We start from the raw sequence: 20,534 nt of genomic DNA, 5'->3' as shown, positions 1-20,534 counted from the left end.
GTCCCACATCGAGAATGGAAGGGGAGTTCTCGGGCTATAAAAGTAAAAATTTGGATCCTTACATAGCATCAAGGCCTTTTCCCAAGTGGTGAAATCCCTAACAGAACTCCTTACTTAAGCGTGCTTAAGCTAGAGTAGTTCTGGGATGGGTGACCCATTGGGAAGAACAAATCCGTGCGAGCGTGGCCTAAAGCGGACAATATCGATGACAGTAAGGACAAAATGATGTAATAATCAATAGTATGTGAGAAGTAGCAATAAATAAGCAGTGTACAACAATATACAAACCAACTAATGCCAATCTCCCTTACCAAACCAATCAATGTAAGTTCATACTAAAAAACCCTTACAATGATTAACCAAACTCCTTCTCACTAAGAGCAACCACAAGCATCGAAAATAATGAACAAAAAGAAAAAGGACAAAAATAATATGATGAAGTAAGTAAGGAATTTTAGATTTGTACCTTAAAACACACAAGAATATCCAAGAAATACAATTACTTGAAAAGACAATGTGCACAACCTCTAGAAAATTTCTCATGAAAGAATGTGATGCAATATGTGAAAAGCATAGATCCCGTGATAAAGTCTATATGTGGCTCTTGAAGTTCGACAAACATTAGATTCAAATCCTAGTAGTGATCTGATGGCTGGACCTCCGGTAAGAGACTATGCGAATGATTGAGAAAAGTCAAACCTCTAGTGATCAAAGGGTACTTGTTGAGTAAATGCGGAGACTTCCCCTTAGCCAATGAAAAATTTTATTTAATATATTTTTTTCTTTTTTTAATTCTTCTTTTTTTTCTTTTGTGCACTCACTGGTGGCTTTTACACTCAAGAAAATGGAAATCAAACCAGAGAAGCATGGATTAAATAAGGATAGTCTGGTTGGTGACTCTAAGGTAGTCTTTTCCTTATGCCTTGACTACAATGACCTGAAGAGAAAATCGTGGAGATGCAAAAAGATGGTAAGGGGTAAAAAGACTCAACATCACCCAAGATATACTAGCTTTGGTCAATTTCTCAAGATAAACACAAGAAACACTGCTAGTAATCCATAAAGAACTTTGACCATTTATGTAGAAGAGTCCGGTATTTGCTAGTCCAAGATTGTGTGTACAATGAGACATACTAATCAAAGTATACACAATCCTAAATGAGTAACGACCATAGCTAGCTCACACATATTAACAAGAAATGGATATTCTCATCAATTCCAATATGCACTAAGAACTTCTAAAAAATTTCAAGCTTGCAAAACCATACTAAGAAAATCTTTTTGGATTTCTCTCTCTCTCACTCTCGCTCTCTCTCTCTTTTAATTTCAAACAAAGCAAGAAATAAAACTAACAACTTTTAAGATAAAATTTTAATTATTCATTTAAGGTTGTGCATAGCACAGATTTTATGCTAATAACTCAATACAATTAGAAAATAAACAAGCAAAGACAATTCATTGACCGATACAAAAATATTAAAGAAAATGATCTACGTTGCCTTCACTCCATGATTTGGACTGAAGGGTGTTGTTCGGGTACGTGGAGCCTTTTAAGGGTTTCGTTTTAATAATTCAAACTGTTCATTTTGTTAAATCTCTCATGTATATCATCCACACAAAAAAAAAAAAAAAAAAGTAGGTCAATTCAATAGTTGTAACCTATTCAATTTATCGCATTTGTCTATGAAAAAAAAATTAGATGACAAATGTGTTTTTAAAAATAAATCTTCTATTTGACAAACAAACACAAAAAAATGAATATGATACTATTATCAGATCGACCTACTTTTTTATGTGAATGATATACATAAAGGCCCAAAATAAACAATTTGAATCATTAAAATAGAACTTGTATTGGGTTTCACAAACCCCAGACAACACCCTCTCGTCTAGATCATGGACGAGAGAGAAGCCTTGTGACGCCGCGGTTCTACACCATTGGTTGCAGTCAAGGGAGAGTCACTAATGAGTCCTATGGTCAATAACCAGTAAGATCCCAGATCGCCAGAGGAGTCAGATTAGCCTCCCTTCTAAGTCTAGCTTTCTTAGGCAGCGCACTACCCTTTTGACAGATCTTAAAAGGTATTAACATAAGGTCTCATAAGTAACGATAAGGTTCATACATGTAAATATTAAAGTATAAGTGCATAACAACCACGAATATCCTTAATTTCAAAAGCTTGTTCTATTACATTGCATCCCAAAAGAAGCTTAAATCTTCACACGCGTCTTACAAAATAACAAAAGGAAATTTCTAGCCTTCCTAAGATAGCCAAAAGTCTTCGAAGGTTTCCGGCTCGTCGTCTCCCGCTATAAGTTCCGCTTCGTCACCTGGCATGATACGCCGTGAGCTTTGAATGCCCAGTAAACACACACACACCCTACCCCTTTTTCCCAGTCCAATACACAATCACAATTATAACATCAAGTAATAAAGCATGATACTTCAATAAATAAATGAAGGGTTAAGTTAGATGTTAGCAACTAGAAATCCCCCAAAGAGATTTCGTCCTCCCAACCACAAGAATCGGACGCGGATTATTCGGTATGCCCCCTCTTTTGCTGCTTTGTTACAGACCTAACCTCGGATGCCCACCAACGATTATGTACCATATAGCGCCAACCGCAGGGCCTCAAAAGAGACGGTAAAATAGGGCCTTGCCCAAAATCCCTCCTTACACCAAACCACCTAGGGTCCGAATACAACCGCTCCGTTCAAGGGTTCCGAAAACCACTTGCGCAAGACTTTAACTTTCAAATAGGGAACGCATCCCAACAATCCATATATCACATTTCTCATCTTTACATTATTCAAGAGCTCGAAAACCCAATACCCTCCCCATTAGGTTTCCCGTTAAATTAAATGTTTTCAATCAAGTTAATCTAACTTACAAGACAATAATATCCACATGAACATGCATCCATAAAGCGAGGAAGATAAATAACATAACCATAATACACATAATAACATGCCAAGATATGCTCATATGTAAGTAGGCAATTTCATGAATTCAAGGGCATAAAACATCCATACAAAACACAGTTTCCAGATTTAATGTCACATGAAGATTGAGATAAAAGGACTATTTTAAATCTTCCACCGGACTCGGCCTCCCTATGGTTCGTAGAGAATTTGATCTAGTTTCTAGAACACTTTTCGGAAATGGGATTGGTTTTCCAGATTTTAAGTTATTTAGAAAATATTCCAGTGCTGTCCAGAATCTGTCCAGATCCGTTGACCGTTACGAAAATTTGATTTTCTTGCAAACCGCTTGATGTTTTTTGATGAAACCAATTTTCGTTGAAAGCTAACATCTTAAGGAAGGTTTTGACATAAAATATAGGTCCAGAATATTTTTTTACATTTTTTTAGAATTTCTGGAAGTGGGCTGAAAAAACAGATTTTAAGGTACTATGCCCAAAACAAGAAGTTTTATGAGGAAAGGGTTCCACCAAGGGAAAATTTTTGTTTCTTTTGTGAACAAAACATGCTAACTAACATATATTTAACTCAGAAAATTTTCTTGAAAGAGTGCCCTTGGAAAGTTGAGAGATTGGTATTAAAAAAAAGATGATTTTGTGCCAAAATGGAGAAAATACAAGAGAGATGGAATCAATACTCAACCATTAGCATTTTTAACATAAGAACTCATTAATAACAGATCTGAAAACATTATTTAGAACCCTTAGAAATATGTATTGAAAAAAGGAAAATGAAAGAGAAGGTTGTGTTTGTGGCTTACTTGCTAAGCTTTGCACAAGAAGCTCTCTTCTTCCTCCTTCTTCTCCTCTAGACTTCTCTTTCTTTCTCTCCTCCCTCTCTCTAACCGAAATGTGTGTGTGAGTGAGTGTGTTGTGTGTGTTTGCAAGCTAGGGGGTGTATTGGTATTTATAGACAAACCTTTGAGGCAAAAAGTCCTAAAAGTCCCTTAGTTGGATATGGATGGAAAGGTTAGGATTTGTTTGAATTCTAAAGGAATGGAAGGGATTTTGGGAGGCTTGTTCATTGGTTTAGGCAACTCCTAGTTGTAATGAGACTAGTTCTTGGATTTTGCATCCTAGATCTAGGTCACTAGGTTGTGTTTTCCTAGAAGTTCATGATGGTAGTTCTTGAAAATTGGCTCCTCCTTGAGGAAGTGTGATGGGGTTATTATTTAAATCATTTTAGATTCTAGGCACACTCCTCTAGGTGTATATATATATATATATATAAAAAGATTGATGGTACTTCAAGGTACAAGGTACAAGTACTAGTTTTTGGGGCAAGTTTTGAATTTAAATAAAGAGTGAGGGCTTGGAGTTAAATACATGTAACTTAGGTAGAATTAAATTAGGTTAGGGAACCTAATCCGGTTAGGGAAATTTCTGTTTCGATAAAAATAAAAATAATAATGCTAACTGACGAGATTCGAATTAATTCAAGTAAATGAGGGGCTTTAAGAAAATAATTCAAACATTAGGGTTTTTAAAGTGAATACATATTTCAGGGACTTCACAAGCCTAGTCCTAAAGGATTAAGAAAATGATTTAAACTCAAATATTAAAAATAAAAAAATAATAATAAATCTAAAAAAAATTAAAAAAAAAAGTAAAGGCGCTCAAGTGATAAATTTAATTTGGTATTTGTTTTGCCTAAAGGTCCAAGCGCTAAAATAGTATGTCCATAAGGACATCATTCTGCAAAATGACCAAACTACCCTCAAAAGTTCACGGCACACACTTATCTATTGAAAACCCATTCTCTCTCTCTCTCTCTCTCTCTCTCTCTCTCTCTCTCTCTCTCTGTGTGTAACGCCCTCAAAATAATACATAAAACCCCACATTCTTGACAAGCATTGATATAAGAGAAATAAACACTTTTCCATTCATCAGAGTAATCCTTCCAAATGTATTACATGTTAACAACAAAAGTAAATGTCCAACGGCTTACAACTTTCCAAGTCAACACTTGGTTACACAAAAGAAAGTACTAACTCACATCATATTAAGCCCTTGGCCTGAATTTGCATGTAATACCACAAAAGATAACAAAACAACAAAAAGAGTCTTCAACTCCTAAGACCTTCCAAGCTATGTCCTTGGAGGTGGCATATCACCTGGATCTAAAAATGATGTCCCATATAGGGTGAGCCACAGCCCAGTAGAGATATACTAAACCAAATATAAGCAATGACTAAAACAATAGCACTTGATAGATGGTTAATACTTATAAAACCAGTTATATCACAATACAGTTCCATGACACTTGTGTCCATGTTACATTTCATTTTCCATCACTTATCAACTCATTTCATAAATGTGGCTCAGAACCTGGCCAGATAATATAATAACAACTCGTATTAAACACTTCTTACTTCACAATAGATACACATAATTGTTGTATCAATCTCAAACAAACACTTCCATACTTCATATATGATATACAGATTTGCTATATCAATACTTCAATAGATACACATATTTGCTGTATCAATGGAGTACATCCCCTATCTCCTCTCAAACAATGTCCGATTTAGGAGTCCATCCCCTATCTTTCCTTAAACCGTGGAGTGCATCTCCTATCTCCTCCCACACAACACAATGTATACAAACACATATCATATACAAGATCAATCAATACATAAATTTGATGTATTATCCCAATCGCCATATTTGATGACATATTAAATGTGATTAGTTTCGGTTTTCCCTAATCAACATGCAATGTCTACAACAATCAAGACTATCCTCCACCGATAGCCCAAAGCAGATATTTCTAAACAGAACATAAATGCATTAAATGGATATAATATCAACATTCTCATAGGTGAGTGATAAATTAATCCAACCACACCATTTAATCCCATAATTTTCCAATTTCATTATTCCCAACTCAATTTCTCATTTCTCAAAATTAATTATACAAATTAATTTATCATAATAATTAGGGCATTTTCCATATTTCACATATCAACCCTAAGGTTTGGTTTCATCAATGTAACAACATTAATTCCATTTTCAAAAACTCACAAACACATAGGCTTTAATAATTTGAAAACTCCTCTTTCTTAAATTACATAACAAACCCTAACTTTTCCAAAATTACCCAACAATCCCAACATATCAAAATGCCAAAATTTAAAGGCAAAGCTCATAAGATGGAGTAGGATATCCCTACCTCGAAATTAGAAGCCCAAAGGAGAAGATGATGAACACCCGAAATGCTCCAAATCCACAGCTTTTCAAAGTAAAACGAAGCCCAAGCCACCCTCTATCTTTCTTACAAAGGACTTAGGGTAGGAACACACTAATAGGAGATGAAACCCTAGAGAGAAGGTGTGTAGAGAGAGAGGGAGCTCAGATCTAGGGTTTGCAAAATAAAATAGATGAAAAAAGTGAAGTGTTTCCCGCTGCTGCCTACATATATAACACAGGCTCGCTCGAGCGAAGGATTGGTCGCTCGAGCGGCCAGACACAAAGAACCCTCGCTCGAGCGAAGAAAGTCTCGCTCGAGCCAACAATTCGAAGCTTCAAGTCTGCAACCCAGAAGCACGCTCGAGCGACAGAATGCTCACTCGAGCGAAGAAACTCAAAACATACACCTCGCTCGCTTGAGGGAAGGAAAGCTCGCTCGAGCCAAAAAACACAGCTCTCAAGTCCAGAATCAGACGCAGACGCAAGCTCAAGCGAAGAACTTCTCGCTCGAGCCACCAGATACAAAACTCAACTCTCACTCGAGCGAACAAATCCTGGCTCGAGCGAAGGATCTAAAACAAAGAGCTCGCTTGAGCGACCAAATTCTCGCTCGAGCGAAGACACCAAATTCTGGGCAGCAACCATTTGCTCCCAAGCACACCAAACTTGTAACAAACCTGCTCAACATATCCTATAACTCAAAAATAAGGAATTAAAGGATGACAACAATATATAAACATCAACGAGCTCCACGAAACCTAAGTCCGGATACAACAACCAAAAGGGGAAATACCAGGATCGCTATACTCTCTATCTCTCCACTAAGAGTCCCCAAACACAGACAATCTGAGATCAGATCGTAACTCCAAACATAGTTTTTCCATACTTTTAGATTTCTTTTTTCCTATTATTTGTTGTTGTTCAGATTTTTTTTTTCTATTAATTGTCGTTGTGTCTGAGATCAAATTGCATCCCCAAACACATTTTCTTCATATTTTCATCTTTTTTTCTTTTATTATTTGTTGTTGAAACAGATATTTACAATAACAGATTAAAAAATTTAAGCAGATAGAAAAAAATTAAACAAATACGGTTTTGTTTGGCTTGGTAATAATTATTTACATCAGTATATTAAAATTAAAATAGATAGAAATTAAAAAAAAATTAAACATAAAGGTTTTGTTTGGCTTGGTATTGCAAAAAATAGGGGTTGATTTGGCTATATATTTCAACAGATCGGATTTGGCTTGGCTTGGTATTTCAACATAAAAAAAATTTTTAAAAGATAGAATTTTGACAGATAAAATTCAAAGAAAAAATTGAACAGATAATAAAATTTAGACGTGGATTTGAACAAATAGACAAAAAAATTGCACGGATAGTTAAAAATTTTGAATAGATAGAAATAAATTTGAACAAATAGTCAAAAAAAAAGTCAACAGATAAATTAAGGGGTAAAATTGAAAAACAAAATGACCTTCAAAACAAATAAAATGACTTCTCATCAAATTATTTTATAAATGATGGACCTCTCACTGATAAAAAATATTTATTAGACCTAACTACCTCATTCCCTACTCATTGGGGTTTTTATTGATAAATCCTATTTAGGAGTGTTCTAACCCAAGAAGGCCGTGAAGGAAATTTATAACCCACTTAGTCCTATGTATTTATACCTTTATTTCATAAGATCATTTTTCTTGATTTACACTATTTTCTTAGACTCTTATACCCTTATATTTAATGTTGATATGCATTAACTGCACACCACTATTTAATGTTGATATACATTACACATAAAAAAAATTAAACATTTATTGATTGTCATTATATTTTGACAGTTCCCATGCATCCAAATGTTGACTGTATGTGATGATGTGAATGTGAATATTCACACTACAACATATGAATGTAAATATAAATGTTAATGTCCATAATGTTAATATTTATATTCCAGAATTCATGTGAACAATGTTAATATCTATATTTCAGAATTCATGTGAACATTCACATTCATATGTTTTAGTGTGAACATTCACATCATGTTTATATTCAAATGAAAGTTGAGGCTTGTAGTTGTGTAATTTGATGCAAGGCTAATGTAAACCTTAACACCACCTTTATCACAACATCATCTGATGTGAACATTCACGTCATCACGTACAGTCAACATTTGGATGCATGGGAACTACCAAAACATAATGACAAGCAATAAAACCATGTTTAATTTTTTGTGTATAATATATATCAACATTAAATAGTGGTGTGTAGTTAATTCATTTTTTTGGAGTGAAGATATGGGAAATAGGAATGGTTTTGTTTTTAATGAAAGGAGGGTACTTTTGGTTTTACCACATTAAATGGGACCTAATGGGATAATAAAAAATAATTTGGGTTTCATTGTATAAAAATGTTAAAAATGGGATTTATGAAAGAAGTTTCCCACCTCATACCCTTCTTAGTAAGAATGGCAACGGGACGGGGCGGGGCAGGGCCGGGGATCACACTCCCCGTCCCCGATTCCCGATGGTAAAAAATTTCCCGGCCCGGCTCCGATCCCCAATGGGAAACCTGTCACCGTCCCCATCCCCGCCCCCCAACGGGGATCGGGTTTCCCCGACCCCGAAAATTCCCCGCCCAAATTTGTTTCAACATCATCAACAACTTTTAACATCAACAAAATCATCAAGAAAAATTATGAGATCTGTGTGTCATCAAACAGATCTGAGCCGACGATGGTGAACAGATCTGAGTGTGCATCATCAATCAAGAACATCATCAACATGCATCACTACCAAAAAAAAAATAGACAAATAGAGACAGATCTGAGTGTGCATCATCAATCAACACAGATCTGAGATCTGTGTGTCATCAAACAGATCTGAGTCGACAATGGTGACTGCGACGAAGGTGGACCACGGTGGCTGCGATCGGTGATGGTGACTGCAATCAGCGATGGTAGACGACGACAGCTGCGATAGACAAAGGCGATGAACGACGGAGGTGGACGATGGTGGCTGCGACGAACAACGGAGGAGGACGGCGGTGCGAGGCGACAGAGGCGATGGCTCTGAAGGGGAGGAGAGGTATGAGAGTGAGAGAGAGAGAGACTCTGAGTGAGTGAGAGGGAGAGAGAGATGAGAGGTAGTGAGAGAATGAGAACGAGAGAGAGAATAGAGGGAAGAGAGAGAGTGTGCAAATGAAAGAGAGAGAAAGAGAGACATAAACAAAATATATATAAAGTATATTTTATATATATATACTTAGTCGGGGACAAACAGGGCGGGGCGGGACTGGACCGGGGCCAGGGATTGGGCATTAATCATCGTCCCCGACCCGAAATTAATCGGGGATTAATTTTTAAATACCATCCCCTCCCCACCGGGGGTATTTTTTGGGAAAAAACCGTTCAAATCGGGATCAAGAGATCGGGTCCCTGTCGGGCCGGTTTCAAATTGCCATCCCTACTTCTTAGGTTGGACTTTTGAACAATTATCTATTTTAATTAGCAAAACAAAAGTATTGTAAAATAGTAAAATTGCAAAAGCAGATGTCGAAATGAAAAAGAATTTGCACAAAATCTGCTTAGGTCACGACAAAGCCTTATGTTTTATCCATTAAGCTATTTCTCATCGAACATGAACCTTAACATCGAATCTGCAAACATCAGGCCGAACAAAAAATTATCTTTTTCTTACGAGGGATCCAATATATCTAGGTACCCAGAGACATCACGAGGTCTACATCAATTATAAACCTTGTCATTGTAGTTTCAACGCAGTTCAATCCATGTAAAAATTTCACATTGTATATTAAAATAAAAAAACAATGGTTACTGGCAAGAAAGAAAGTAGGATCAATTCGAGCTAATTAAATGTGGCAAGGATTATAATACAATGTGGCTTCATTACTAGAACCAAACTCTAATTTACAATGAACCCATAAAACTTTATCAGATAGAATAGAATAAACACAAACCACACATAGTTAAAGTTTTTTTTTTTTCCTCCATCTTTCAAATAGGAGAAAAGAACAAATTGAAATAATATGCTACACTTTAACATCAATATACTGTTGATTCCTTCGGGGAGCATTCTTCTCACCACGCATTTGAAAGAGAGATTTGGACGATCCTAATGACATTGCTGAAGTACTGCAACTGCTACACGAACACGGAGTCTGATGTTTCTCCGAGTCTGTCACGCTAGCAGATGATGTATACGAAAACCTACACATGCTCATTGGAGGCGCAAAATACATTGCCACCGGTAGCTTTCGCGGAAGGCTAGGTAATGGAGCTTCAAAATTAAGAACATTAATCACTTGCCTAATAGAAGGCCGGATAGTATGATCCGGATGGCAACACCATAACCCAACAACCATTAACCGCTCTGTTTGGGGTTCATCGTATTCCTTGCTTAATCCCTCATCTGCAGCTTCAAGGATCTTCCCTTTTCCATATAGGTCCCAAACCCACTCTACAAGCCTTACCTTACTTGGTTCTACCCTTAATTCAACCGGCTTTCTTCCACAAGCGATTTCAAGGGCAACAACACCAAAACTATAGACATCGGTTTCTTTACTTGCTTTGCCTGTGGTAACACACTCTGGAGCCAAGTATCCCATTGTGCCGGCCAAAACAGTTGTTTGTGAGCCTAGATCATGGTCTACAAGCCTTGCTAGGCCAAAATCACCAAGTTTGGCGTTGTAATTTGAGTCCAACATAACATTACTTGACTTGATATCTCTATGCACCACGCATTGTTCCCATTCTTCGTGAAGATAGAGTAATGCAGAAGCCAAGCCAATGGCTATTTTGTACCTCACTGCCCATTTTAGCTTTGTTTTCCCACCAAATAGATGGAAATCAAGGCTCCCATTTGGCAGGAACTCATAAACCAGAAGGAACTCACCTTGTTCATGGCACCAACCAAAGAGTTGAACCAAATTCCTATGTCTCAGCCGGCTAATGATCTTCACTTCGGATAAGTACTCCTTTTTCCCTTGCTTTGATCCTCGCGAGACACGTTTAACCGCTACTTGAGCTTTTATATCGCTTAAAAAACCCTTGTAAACACCTCCAAATCCTCCCTCTCCAAGCTTTCCTGCCTCAGCAAAATCATTCGTTGCACGACTCAGTTCGCGAAAGTTGAATCTCCTAGGTCCAGTTCCTTTCTCAAACTCATCATCATCTATTGCATCTATGGCCGTGTTTTTTTTTCTCCGACAGATCCTTTTTCTCCACAAGATGAACCAAAACAACCCGCAACCACACCACAAGGCACCAATACCCGTGGCCAAACCCACCAGCAACGTCGATTTCGTCTTCTTGTTACCACCCTCTAAGGTTGAACTAAAGCTCCAAGAAAGAATTTCGTGTAATTCAACCCACTGGTCCGTGGCAGCCGAAAAACCAACAGTCACCCATTCCGGCAAAACATCCCTCAAATCAACAACAAATGAAAGGCTAGAATCGCCCGTGAAAACTGGCTCATTAGCATAAGTTAGATATACACTTAAATTTTTGGTAGTGGAATTGTAACTCACCCAAGCATTTGCAGTTGATCCACCCTTGATACTACTTTTCCATGTGACATTAGCCACTGAGACAATTGAGTTGACATTGATACCGACATGGTCCGAGCTAGGATCCCAAAGATTTTGGTAAGTATCAAACTCAACAGCAACTATAGAATTGCCAACAGGGTTGATGCCAGAGCTGTTACTCAAAAGGCCGAGGAAGCCACCGATTGAATTGGTGGGAATGTCAGCCCTGAAGGGTGCAAGAAAGAAGGCAAGTCCATCACCGTAGAGACTCGCATTAACTGCTTTGATGATGAAAGAGAAGTGAGTAGTGAAGTCAGTCAACTTCCCAGTTTTGGCATCCCAAATGTGGACTGGCTCAGCATACGAGGCTCGGCCTACACTTCTCATGAGGGAACTGTCTTGCTGATTCTTGGTGACTTGGATTACACCACTGGATGCAAATGCATCCCTTTGGAAGTATATCTCTGGTGTGTTTGGTTGGAAATTGGTGAAGTTGAAGGAAATTGAGTTTGCAAAGGGGACTAGAAATAGGAAACTGAAAAACCTACAAAAGAGAATCAACTGTAAGAAAGCCATAGTTGCAATGAAATATGGAAAGAGAGTGAAAAGTGGGTTGATGTGATTTACAAAGGAGTAGTGCCAACATATACTTGGAGTTGGGTGTTATTAACTTGATCAAATCAAATTGCTCTTCAGCTGTGATGATGTATTTGAATTAATAAATTAAAAGGCCGACGACCCATTAGTTGATGGTGAGATGTTGAGGGGGAGGTGGTGTCTGGGCGGCATAACCATAGACTTTGTCTATATGAATCATCATCATATGAATAATATATATGGATATCACAATCTTCAACTTCCACCAAGTTAACAGAGTATCTATGAGGATGATGAAATGTGTGGATTGGCCCCAAGTTTTTTGGATTGCTGTGTAATTTTGTCCTATCCGATGAAAGTTTATGGGAAGAGACGAAGAAATTTCAAGGGGCTTGATGACCTTGAAGGAGATAATATAAGTAGATGGCTTTTCTCCAATTGGATTGAGAGGTGTAGTTTGGATGGAGAACCTTATATCAATTTTATTTTGAAAACACGAGTATATAGATAACCACATATTTTTATCATATTTGTTATAATAAAATGATAGTCGATTTTAAAATTATATAATTGTTATTAATTTTTTTAAAGAAATATAACAAATTGTGATTATAATTATCGGATAAGTATCATAGTTTTCATGAATAATTTACACTTATATATATATAAAATAAATAAATGAACTAGTGGAACCGTGGAGGGCCATAGGACCAGATTGCACCATCGCGGATTGGAGAGAAGTTTGGTCCATAATATAATAAGATCATATTTGCTTAGATGGACATAACATTGAGATTGGATTAATAATCTAACAAAATGTATAGTATGATGTTTTATCACAAAAATTAGGATCTGGACTAATAATCTATCTAGACATAGTAGCGCATATATGAGGACCTAATGAATCCGAAAAGGGGTTGTAGGATACAAATGGAGGACTACAAATCGCTTGGTACTAATTAGTTAAATTGTAAAATTGAAAAGATTTTCTCAATCCCTTTTTATAATCTTGAGACAATCCAAACCTAAGATACGAAACAAAATTCAAAAGAATTGATAATTCTATGATTGTGGAATACTAAGGTGTCGTCTGGTAACACTTACGTTTTCAGTTTTCTGTTTATATTTACAAAAATTTAAAAAACTCAAATACAAACTTGTTTAGTAAATTTTTGATTTATAAATCAGTGGTCTCAGTTTATAAATTTGGCCAAAAAATGTAAACTCAAAAAATGTGTTTCCGTTTTAAGTTTTGAGTTTTTTTTTTTTTTTACCACCCGACACTAGCCACCACCCGCCACCATTTTCTACCACCGTCTTCCGCCGCACCACCCACCACCCACTTGCCACCACCACTCACCACCCACCTGCCACCACCACCCACCACTCGCCACTCGCCACCACCACCCACCCCTCACCACCACCACCACCCACCACTCGCCACTACCATCCACCGCCCGCCACCTACCCGCCACCATCACTCACTACCCACCTGCCACCACCATCCACCACCCGCCACCCACCACTACCAACCACCATCCACCTACCACCCACCCGCCACTACCACCACCACCCACCACCCACCCGCTACCAACCTGCCACCCACCTACCACCACCACCCACTCGCTACCACCCACCACCCGCCACCGTCACCCACCCACCTACTACTACCATCACCACCACCACCACCACCCACCACCACTCACCATTTGCCACCCACCTGCCACCACCACCACCCACTCGCTACCACCCGCCACCACCCACCACCCGCCACCGTCACCCACCCATCCACCACCACCACCCGCCACCACTCGCCATCCACCACCCACTTGCCACCATCACCTGCCGCCGCCACCACCACCACCACCACCACCACCACCACTCCCACCCACTCGCTACCACCTACCACCGTCACCACCCACCACCACCACCCGCTATCCACCACCCACCTACCACCGCCACCGCCACCGCCACCGCCACCGCCACCGCCACCCACCACCCGCCACCGTCACCAACCCACCCACCACCACCACCCGCTACCCGCAACCCACTGTCACCACTTTCCACCACTATCTTTCGCCGCCACTTGCCGCCACTTGCCACCACTTGCCATTTCTCACTCTTTTTTATATTTTTAAATTTTTTTAAACATTTTGTCAATTACCAAACGCGTTTGTAGTTTATGTTTTTCTAAAAATAAACAAAAACTAATTTATAAAATTTTTATAAATATAAACTAAAAACGTAAACGTTATCAAACAGACCCTAATCTTTTCTACTCAAGTTTGTCAAACAAACATGTCTTAAGGGTCATTTTAATAAATCTATAAATTTTTATGCATCTCAAAGTATTTTCACAAAATTTATACAATTTTTTAATTTATTTTAATAAACATGTACACACTCTAGATATTAGTAACAATCCATTGACTGATATATTTAATAGTATTGTTATTTTATATATATAAACGATGAAATGTATTAAATTTGTGTATGACATCAAAAACAATGCCGGCTGCCGTCCTAGCATTTTTTTAGTTTTCGAAGGTAGGATGCTCTCTGCATAATCAAATCAGCCCATTGAAGAAAAGGAATGTAGAGAGATCACAAACTTCTATATAGTTTTATAAGAGCTTCCCATATTATGGAGGTAGGTGTGTTGCCAAAACTCCAAAAGCCAAAATCCCAAGTATGATATAATATACAATATCATGAAATGATAGAGATGGATGCCGGCCCAACATTGTAGAGATCGCATTGCAGTTGCTATTTTGTGTCTTTTGAAGCATTGGAGCATTTTCACTAGTCATATTCTCAAGATCTAATGCCAAAATTTTGGAGCAAGTACACTGACAAGTTTAGTATTATAATTATATAAAATTTTCATAATATTTTAATTCACATAAAACTTAACTTTATTTTTATCAAAAAATTGTTAGTTATATGAACAGAAAAAATAACGTTGTTATCTCATGTATCTTGAAATGCATATTATATGTTATTCATTTTTGTATTTTCATATTATCTGCATCAGTTCCAATCTCTTTAAAATTTCCAAAAAGAGATCTACGTAATTATGTTAAAGTTATGAATCTTCTTGTATTTTTTTCTAAACTTAAGAGAGATTAATGTAATTTACCCTATTACATTTTAATAATGTGATGCAAATATTATTTTGACACAATTATTATTTTTCTTTTTCTTTTTTTCAATCATCATTTCTTTCTTTTCTTTTCCTTTTTTCAAATTACCAATGAAAATTTATAATGGAAATTTTATTTTCAGTTCGCTAATAATATTTTTTTAGAAGGATACATAATTTTTTATACTAGTATAGGTCCTCCAAAACATACGGTGACAAAAAAAGGCCCCCACCACACCACTTTAAGTAACACCTATTACTTTTTTAACTCACTTGAAAATTTCAAAATTCTATTAGTAATTCGAGCGTGTTAGCAAGAATCAATAAGTCCTTATAAAGATTAGTAAATGCCAACTATTTAGTCAGATGATTGTTTCGAAATTCTTTTTAACCTCAATAAAGAGGATTTTTACTGGTGGCTTGATTTTTAGGAGAAAATTAGGAAGAGTAATCAAAGTAAAAGCAAGAGGACAAAACAATGTTTAGAAATCAAATTTCATTAAGCAAACAGGAGTTTGTAATTGTACCTTTGCACTTTTACAACTTCGAAAGGGGTTATAACAACAGACTATTTTAGAGCTACTCCTAGGAATTTGAAATACATAACTGTAAAATAAAGGACTGGAAAGTAAAATGCAAAGTAAATAAACTGGTTTCTGGATCTGGTTTCTGGCCCTTCCATTATCGGTATCCTCCTCTATTTATAGGCTCTGATGATAACCGTCGAAGTGGATGATAACCGTCGAAATAGATAATAACTATCGAAGTGAGTTCCATGATCACTGGTCATGGCTTTAAATAGTTTATTCCCACTATACCACTCTTGCGGTTCCTGAATTTGAATTCAAATTATACGAAATCGTTTGGCACGTCACCTTGTGTGTCTTGACTGTTCCTATGTCTTACGGATCCATTGCCACTGCTACAAGTCGCCACGTGTCTGTTGATGATTAGAGACCTTCCCTAATTCCCCAAATTGCCCCTTATGATCCACGTGTCAGGCCGCAATAAGTTTGTACAAAATATATAGCTAACAATAGCATTACCATATATAATGTAAGCTATGGTGCATATTCTGGTCTTAATTTCTACCAGAAATGCTGAGAAAATTTATAAGCCTCTTTCTAAAAAAACAAAAATAAATCTGAACTAAAAAGTAATTATCCACAAGCATCAAATACCAATAATACTATTGTTCGGTATAACCATGAGGGCTGGTAGTGGTGGTTGGATTCCGATTGCAAACCGGAGAGGGAGGCCACGAGGGAGGAGAAAAGATGCTCATTCAGGTATCTACACACTGTTTGTTGATAATCTACCACAAGATCTGGATCCGAAAAGTATGTTCAATCTGTTTAACAAGTTTGGAGTGGTGAAAGATGTATTCATACCACAAAAGAGAAGGGAGATGACTAACTCAAGATTTGGCTTTATGAGGTTCAGTTGTGAAGTGGTAGCAAAAGTAGCAGTTCAAAAGGCTAATGATTTGTGGGTGGAGGACAAGGCATCAACAGTTAAATGGGCTGATTTTGGACGAGAGAAGAAACAGAAAGGATGTGGGCAACCCCAGGAGAGGAGACCAGTAGTACAGATACAAAAGGAGCATAAAAGAGGAAGAGGTCCGAACCAGTACATGGGCCTGAGGTCCTCTCTGCAGGTTGTACAAGGGGAACCTACTGTTTCAGGAGGAATAGTTACAGTTAAGGCTAAAGAAATAGGGAATGGGTGGCTGTATGAGAGTGTGATACTCTGTATGAAGACTCAGTATGCAACCGTTAATTTGAAGTTGGAACTTGAAGAAAGAGGAATGAAAGAAGTAGTGGTAAGGAAAGGTGGAGGCTGAGACAGGATATTGTCTTTCAAGTCAAAAAAGGAAATGCACTCAAAATTGAAGGAGGTAAAGGAAATGATTGGGAACTGGTGCAAAGATGTGGTTACATGGGAGGCAGGGTTAGCAATGGAGCAAGAAAAGAGCGTGTGGATCAGTTGTTATGGCATCCCTCTGAATCTGTGGAATAGAACCAATATGCATAAGATCGGTAGATTATGGGGCGAGATTATTTATTTTGAGGAGGAGTCATGCCAGCAAGAGTCGTTTGTTAGTGGTAAGATACAAATCTACACAAAGTGCATGGAGCAAATAAATAAAGTAGTAAACTTAGAGTGCAAAGGGGTGGTTTACCCAGTTAGAGTATGTGAAGAACAAAGGGTTATAGTCTAAACACTCAAGAAAGAGTGTGTTTGTTAAAATCATACGCACCTTGCTGCTGAGTCCAGTCTAACTGGTAAGGCTTATCAATTTAGGAAGGTAAGAAGCAGGGGAGGGGAAGAAGATGATGATAGGGCAATTGAGTCAACTAATAAGGTGAAGGAAAATACTGAGGTGGATAGAGGATCAATATCAAATAACTTCCATGTAAGCAAAGGGGTAGACAAAGAGAGGGTAGGGACGACTGAGACAGTAGTTGCAGAGTCTGATGGAGGAGTAAGGAAGGAGCTCGAGAAAGTGGCTGGCCAAAAAATGATGATGGTAGGAAAGCAGAACTACGGTTGTGCAGTGCAGTGTCAGAATTGGGATGGTCAACTATGCACGCTTGGGTATATGAGGAGCTTAAGTGGGTCTAGTTTGGAAAGGCCTGGACTAAGTCTGGAAGTATAATTGGGCCTTCATCAGGGGATAAAAGATTTGGGTGGGCTACAATTTGTAAGAGCTGGGATGAGTACCTTACCCTGTAGTTCACAAGAAGGGTCTGAAGAAAGGGGGGTAATATATTAGTTTGTCAACTGGCTCGACAGCCCAGCTAACCAAAAGCAAAATAGGGGAGGAAAATAAAAAAAAAAAAAGAAAGAAAAAATGTAGTCAAAAGGCCATCTACAAAAATCAGCCTCAGAAAAGGGGGTTCTTTGATCTTGTGCGAATGTATGGAAACAAGGGAGCTTCATCAAGTAAATCAGGTCCTAGAAATGCCTTACTCAGAGTAGCTGTAATAGAAGCTTCGTTATCATCGGTGATGGAGAAGGGGAATGATGGAGGAAGATTAATTCTTGATGAAGCCCAAGCAACACTCCAGTTAGGGAAATTATTAGAGGTGGATTATAATGGGAGGGAAGAGGATGTTCTAAATAAAATGGTAGAACTTGAAAGGAAGGATACGGAGAGGAATGAAGGGGAAAAAGGGGCAGCTGTGTAGGTTGCAAGTGCAAAGAGGTCTATTTGGTGATTTGTACATTTTTTATGAAGATATTAGTCTGGAATATTAGAGGAATTGGACGACAGGAGAAGAAATGAAAGATAAGGAAATTGGTGAAGGATAGAAATGTGGATTTTGTGATGCTCCAAGAAACAAAGAAGGCTGATCTCACAAAAAAAAAAGATGTTAGAGCAATGTGGGTAAGGAATGGAATGGAATACATGGTAGTGGATCCTGAAGGAGTAGCTGGAGGTCTCTTATGTATATGGACCCTGTGGTGTTTTCAGCTGGCTGACTGTTGCAGCAGTAGAAGGTTTATTCTTCTATCGGGTTCTTTATACAATTCATTTGAGTGTGTCATTTAAATATTTATGCACCGAATGATGTGGGTGGTAGAAGGAAAATGTGGGGTAGCTTAATTAATCTGAAACATGATTTTCCTAAACCTTGGTGCTTGTGTGGGGATTTTAATGAAATTAGAAATATTGGGGAGAGGCTAGGGTGCTCCAGAAGGGATAGGGGTATGACAGATTTTAATGATTTCATTGAGACCTTCGAAGTAAATGAGTTACCTTTATTGGGTAGGAAATTTACATGGTGTAACTCAATGGTTGGTGAAAAATGGAGTAGAATAGATAGAGTGTTGGTGGACCCAAGATGGATGGAGGTGTTTAACTTAAAATTATGGAGGTTACCTAGACTTATTTCCGATCATAGTCCACTACTTCTGATGGAGGATGAAAGGGACTGGGGTCTAAAGCCGTTTAGGTTCCTGAATGCTTGGTGTTTACATCTGAATCTATTCTCTTTTGTGGATAAAACTTGGAAAGAGTCAGAGGTTATGGGTTGGGCTGGTTTTATACTACAGAAAAAGCTGAAGGCATTGAAAATAGCACTTAGGCAGTGGAATAAGGAGGTCTTTTGAAATATGGCGCACAAATTGAAAGTAGTAGAGGAAGAGGCACACAACCTTGATCTCCAGGTTGAGGTTAGGGTGCTTGAACAATCTGAGGAAGCTAGAAGAAGAGCAGTGGTAGACGAGGTTTGGAGACTTAATAGAATGCAGGAATGGGTGTGGCTACAGAAATTAAGGTTGAATTGGAACCTGGAAGGGGACAGGAATACCAGATTTTTTCATGTGATGGTCAAGGGCAGACAATGTAGAAATGAAATAACATCTATTACTATTGGTGACATAGAATTGGAAGAACCAAGTCAAGTGAAGTTAGAGATCATGGAACATTTCAAGACACAGTTTTTTGAAGAGTGGGTGAATTGGCCTAATTAGGATGCACTTTTAAATCAGCTCATAGCAGTCCAAACTATGAGCGGTTGGAAGCAGAGTTTACAGAGGCAGAGATCAAGGCAGCAGTAAAAGATTGTGGCAGAAACAAGGCTCCTGGGCCAAATGGGTTTAATATGCTTTGTTTCCAAAAATGTTGGAAGGTGATAAAAAAGGAGGTGCTTACCTTTATAAAGGATTTCCATATGAATGGAAGGTTGGTGACGGGGTTAAATAGCTCTTTTGTTACTCTTATACCCAAAAGGGAGAATCCTGTGGGACTAGCAAATTATAGGCCTATTAGTCTTGTTGGGTATGTGTATAAAATTCTATCAAATGTGCTTTCTAAAAGACTCAAAGATGTACTTCCTAGCATCATAAGTGAGACCCAATATAGGGGGGAGAAATATCCTAAATGGTGTATTGATTGCTAATGAAGTTGTAAATGGATGGAAGAAATCGAAGAAGAAATGAGTGATAATTAAACTTGATTTTGAAAGGGCTTATGATTCAGTAAATTGGGGCTTTCTATGCTCAATGATGGTGAATTTTGGGTTTGGTAACCGATGGATTCAATGGATTTTGGAATGTATGGCAACAG

At 37.9% G+C, this 20,534-nt stretch overlaps 1 protein-coding gene across 3 annotated transcripts; it reads right to left on the bottom strand.

Moving 5' to 3' along the window:
• Positions 1-10,025: 10,025 nt before the first annotated feature.
• LOC114292378 (L-type lectin-domain containing receptor kinase IX.1) lies at positions 10,026-12,568 on the bottom strand. 3 transcript variants are annotated; one of them, XM_028236322.2, is made up of 2 exons: positions 12,349-12,568; positions 10,026-12,265 (listed from the first exon to the last, which is right to left on the bottom strand). In XM_028236322.2, exon 2 carries the CDS (start codon positions 12,106-12,108, stop codon positions 10,225-10,227), a length of 1,884 nt encoding a protein of 627 aa, XP_028092123.2. In that variant the 5' UTR covers positions 12,109-12,265; positions 12,349-12,568; the 3' UTR covers positions 10,026-10,224. The 3 variants fall into 3 exon arrangements, with proteins under 3 accessions (XP_028092123.2, XP_028092124.2, XP_028092122.2); XM_028236323.2 differs by having other exon boundaries at positions 12,372-12,527; XM_028236321.2 differs by having other exon boundaries at positions 10,026-12,425.
• Positions 12,569-20,534: the final 7,966 nt, after the last annotated feature.

The sequence above is a fragment of the Camellia sinensis genome, chromosome 1, assembly GCF_055761805.1.
Source record: "Camellia sinensis isolate YWXY chromosome 1, ASM5576180v1, whole genome shotgun sequence".
NCBI classification, from domain to species: domain Eukaryota; kingdom Viridiplantae; phylum Streptophyta; class Magnoliopsida; order Ericales; family Theaceae; genus Camellia; species Camellia sinensis.
The sequence above is the reverse complement of the archived record's forward strand: the minus strand, read 5'-3'. Positions and strand labels throughout refer to the sequence as shown.

Excerpts from the sequence above, each read along its gene's own strand:
- LOC114292378 (XM_028236321.2), bottom strand. The coding sequence starts at position 12,297 with ATGGCTTTCTTACAGTTGATTCTCTTTTGTAGGTTTTTCAGTTTCCTA.